Below are 3,680 nucleotides of genomic sequence, written 5' to 3'. Positions count from 1 at the left end.
TGGAATTCATCAGTTTAATTATTATTTATTTCTAATATACATGTACATTTATTTACTTTTATAGATTTTTTTTAATTATTTCTCAATGTAATTTATTTATTTTTATTTTAAAATAAATAATTTCTTACAGGATACAGGCCCCAAAAATAATAATAATTGTGAGCCCATTGGAAGGGAGAATCAGTAATTGTAATTGAGTCCCCGCGCGCTGTTTGATTTGATTCCATGGGTAGGCAAAGGTGGTAGTTGTACTTGTACAAGCATTAATGAATACAGAGCATTAATATTCAACTGTCTTTGCTACTTCCTACCCGAATACAGCTATGTCAATACCCAACTACCCACCACCATCACTATTTGCCCCCCCTTCTACTTTCTTCTTCTTCTAGTTTTTTTACGTACCACTATTTACATCCAATCTAAGGACTATGATATAATGCAATTAAAAGTTACTTTTTTTTTTCTTTTTCTTTTATCTTCCAACTTTTTTTAGTACGACCTACGTGCAATGAAAAATGAAAAAAGAAGAGAATATCAAGAAGTATATTTTTCTTTTACATGATTATTTGCACAGAATTAGAAAAAGAGTATTATTATACTGATCTAATTTTTAAAATACACCAATAATAATATACAATATGTCAATTTTAAGTATTTGACAACATTTTCCTTAAAAAAAAAAAAACATCACTCTCATTCGATTGCTTTCGGAGCAATTAATTGTAGACAAAGATATAATTTTAAATTCTTTTATAAGATTTTCTACTAATATCATACGAAGTGCCATTTCAAAAAAAAAAATCATACAAAGTGAATTGAACAAGGGAATAAAATTTCATAATTTTTTTTTTTATTATTTCTTTGTAAAATCTCCATCGATATCATACATTCCGTTATCGTTAGTTATAAACTAAATTGAATTTTTTTTAACGGCTGCACGTACGGGGTTGAATTTAATACATAGTTAACTCACCAAAATAACGTACATTATTTACTGAAATAAGATTAAGACAACTGTTACAGAAATTATCCTTAATCGGAATGGATAGATAGTACATTATAACTAAACAATAGTCTTATCGGATGTTCACTTAACTATTGATCAAAATGAGTTCCACGCACAATATATAAAAAAGCCAAACTGTGCGATGTCAGTTCAATCACATGATATCCACCGTTATATGTACTAGCATTTGATGTTAATGCAAAGTTTTATGAAAGGTCCTTTTAAGATAAATTATTTATTTTTACTTATTTAGGCTCAGACTCCCATTGAAAGAGCTTTAATGAAGCCCAACTGCAATTTCATGCCAATTTCCCATTTTTATACCCTCCACACACTCACTCTTTACTTCATCATTACTTACTATCACTGAAAATTCTCTCGTTCTAACCAGGAAGTTATTTCTCCCATGGCTTCCTCATTATTCTCTTTCTCTTCTTCTCTTTTAACTCCATACTCTCACCTCTACTTCACCCTCCTAGCGATCATAATTTCGGGCTTCATATTCTTCCTAACACAGAAAACCAAATCAAAAAAGCCCAATCTACCACCGGGCCCACCGGGCTGGCCCATCGTCGGAAACCTCTTCCAAGTCGTTCGCTCGGGAAAGCCCTTTTACCAATACGTTAGAGATCTCAAGGACAAGTATGGATCCATCTTCACACTCAAAATGGGCACCCGAACCCTCATAATTATTACCGACCCGAAACTAATCCACGAGGCTCTAATCGAAAACGGCGCCGTTTTCTCCACGAGGCCAAGAGATAACCCGACCAAAAATATCTTCAGTATGAATAAGTTCACCGTAAACGCTGCCGTTTATGGTCCCATATGGCGGTCATTGAGGCGGAACATGGTCCAGAACATGCTCAGCTCGAGTCGGCTAAAAGAGTTTCGCGGCGTCAGGAACCGAGCCATGGACCGATTCATCGATCGGCTCCGCGCCGAGGCCAAGGACGAGAACGGCGTCGTTTGGGTTCTGAAAAACGCGCGTTTCGCAGTGTTCTGCATCCTTGTTACGATGTGCTTCGGGATAGAGATGGATGAGGAGACCGTCGAGAAAATGGACCAGCTCATGAAGAGCATACTCATTACTGTGGACCCGAGAATAGACGAATTTCTCCCGATTCTGAGTCCATTCTTCTCCAAACAGAGGAAGCTAGCCCTGAAAGTTAGAGCACAGCAAATGGATTTCATCGTCCCCTTCATTCAACAGAGAAAGAGGGCTCTTGAGAACCCTGGATCGGACAATTCAGCGACGTCGTTTTCGTATCTCGACACACTCTTCGATCTTAAAGTTGAAGGGAGAGATTCACCGCCTTCGAAGGAAGAATTAGTTACTCTCTGCTCCGAGTTCCTCAATGGAGGTACAGACACAACGGGAACGGCCATAGAATGGGGAATCGCCCAACTCATCGCTAATCCAGACGTTCAAGAAAAGATCTACGAAGAAATCCAGTCAGTAGTAGGCCACGGCAGCGATCGTAGGATCGATGAAAAAGACATTGAGAAAATGCCGTACCTAGAGGCGGTGGTGAAGGAGCTTTTGAGAAAACATCCTCCGACACCGTTTTCTCTTACACACGCCGTGACGGAGCCGACAACCTTGGGCGGGTATGATATCTCACCGGATGTGAACTTGGATATCTTCCATGCTGGGATTGCGGAGGACCCGAGGTTTTGGAGGGAGCCGGAAAAGTTTGATCCGACTCGGTTTTTGGGTGAAAGGGAAGGGGCTGTTGGAAATGGAGGAATTATGATGATGCCTTTTGGAGTTGGGAGAAGGATATGCCCTGGTTTGAATATGGCGACGGTTCACATTGAGTTGATGCTGGGGAGAATGGTTCAGGAGTTTGAGTGGAGCGCCTACCCGCCTGGGACTGAGATGGATTTCACCGGAAAGACCGAGTTCACCGTCGTCATGAAGAACACTCTCAGAGCCGCTATTAAACCCAGAGTTTAGCTTCCATAATAGTAATAATTTATAATTTAAGGTTTTTTTTTTTTTTTAATTTTTACTGTGATAATTAGTTATACTTTCATAGAGAAAATATATGACCATTTCTTTTCTTTTTAATAAAGAGAAAGGATGATCTTTGAATAGTCATAATCATGCATGTTTTGGTATGTACTTTCCTTGAGAAATTTTGGCGTTTTTTTTTTTCATTGATTAGATTATGAATGGAATGTTTATTGTGAGTTTATTTCTTTTCAAAATTTAGTTACCGTAGTATCCATTTAGTTTTTGTGTTACTAAAATTGCTTCAATTTTACACAGCTAATTTAGATTTTAAATAAAATTCAAATGGTTAGATTTAAAATTTTTTATTTAATTTTATTAAACAAGATTTTGCGTGGATAAATATTTAAGAGGTAAAATTTCATTCTTTTGAAAGTTTAAAAAACATGATTTAGTAGATATCAAAATTTAAGAGACAATATTTAGTATATGGACAATCTTTATATTAGTAAAATTGAATGAAATTTCTTTTAACAATTTTTTAAAAAAAATAACAACCTAAAAAAAATTGAGTGCGCATAATTTATTATATGTTAAAAATAATAAAATTTAGAGGAAATTACACTCTATACCTTTTTTATATTATACTCTTTTATTTTTACCCTCTTTTTTAAAATCTATTATTTTTACCTCTTTTTTTTAAACATTGTATAAATT

At 35.8% G+C, this 3,680-nt stretch overlaps 1 protein-coding gene across 1 annotated transcript; it reads left to right on the top strand.

Moving 5' to 3' along the window:
* The first annotated feature begins 930 nt into the window (after positions 1–930).
* LOC115706117 (cytochrome P450 77A3) lies at positions 931–3,110 on the top strand. Its single transcript, XM_030633650.2, has one exon. The coding sequence runs from the start codon at positions 1,413–1,415 to the stop codon at positions 2,964–2,966; it is 1,554 nt and encodes a 517-aa protein (XP_030489510.2). The 5' UTR covers positions 931–1,412; the 3' UTR covers positions 2,967–3,110.
* Positions 3,111–3,680: the final 570 nt, after the last annotated feature.

The sequence above is a fragment of the Cannabis sativa genome, chromosome 1, assembly GCF_029168945.1.
Source record: "Cannabis sativa cultivar Pink pepper isolate KNU-18-1 chromosome 1, ASM2916894v1, whole genome shotgun sequence".
In the NCBI taxonomy this organism is placed as follows: Eukaryota; Viridiplantae; Streptophyta; class Magnoliopsida; order Rosales; family Cannabaceae; genus Cannabis; species Cannabis sativa.
The sequence above is the reverse complement of the archived record's forward strand: the minus strand, read 5'-3'. Positions and strand labels throughout refer to the sequence as shown.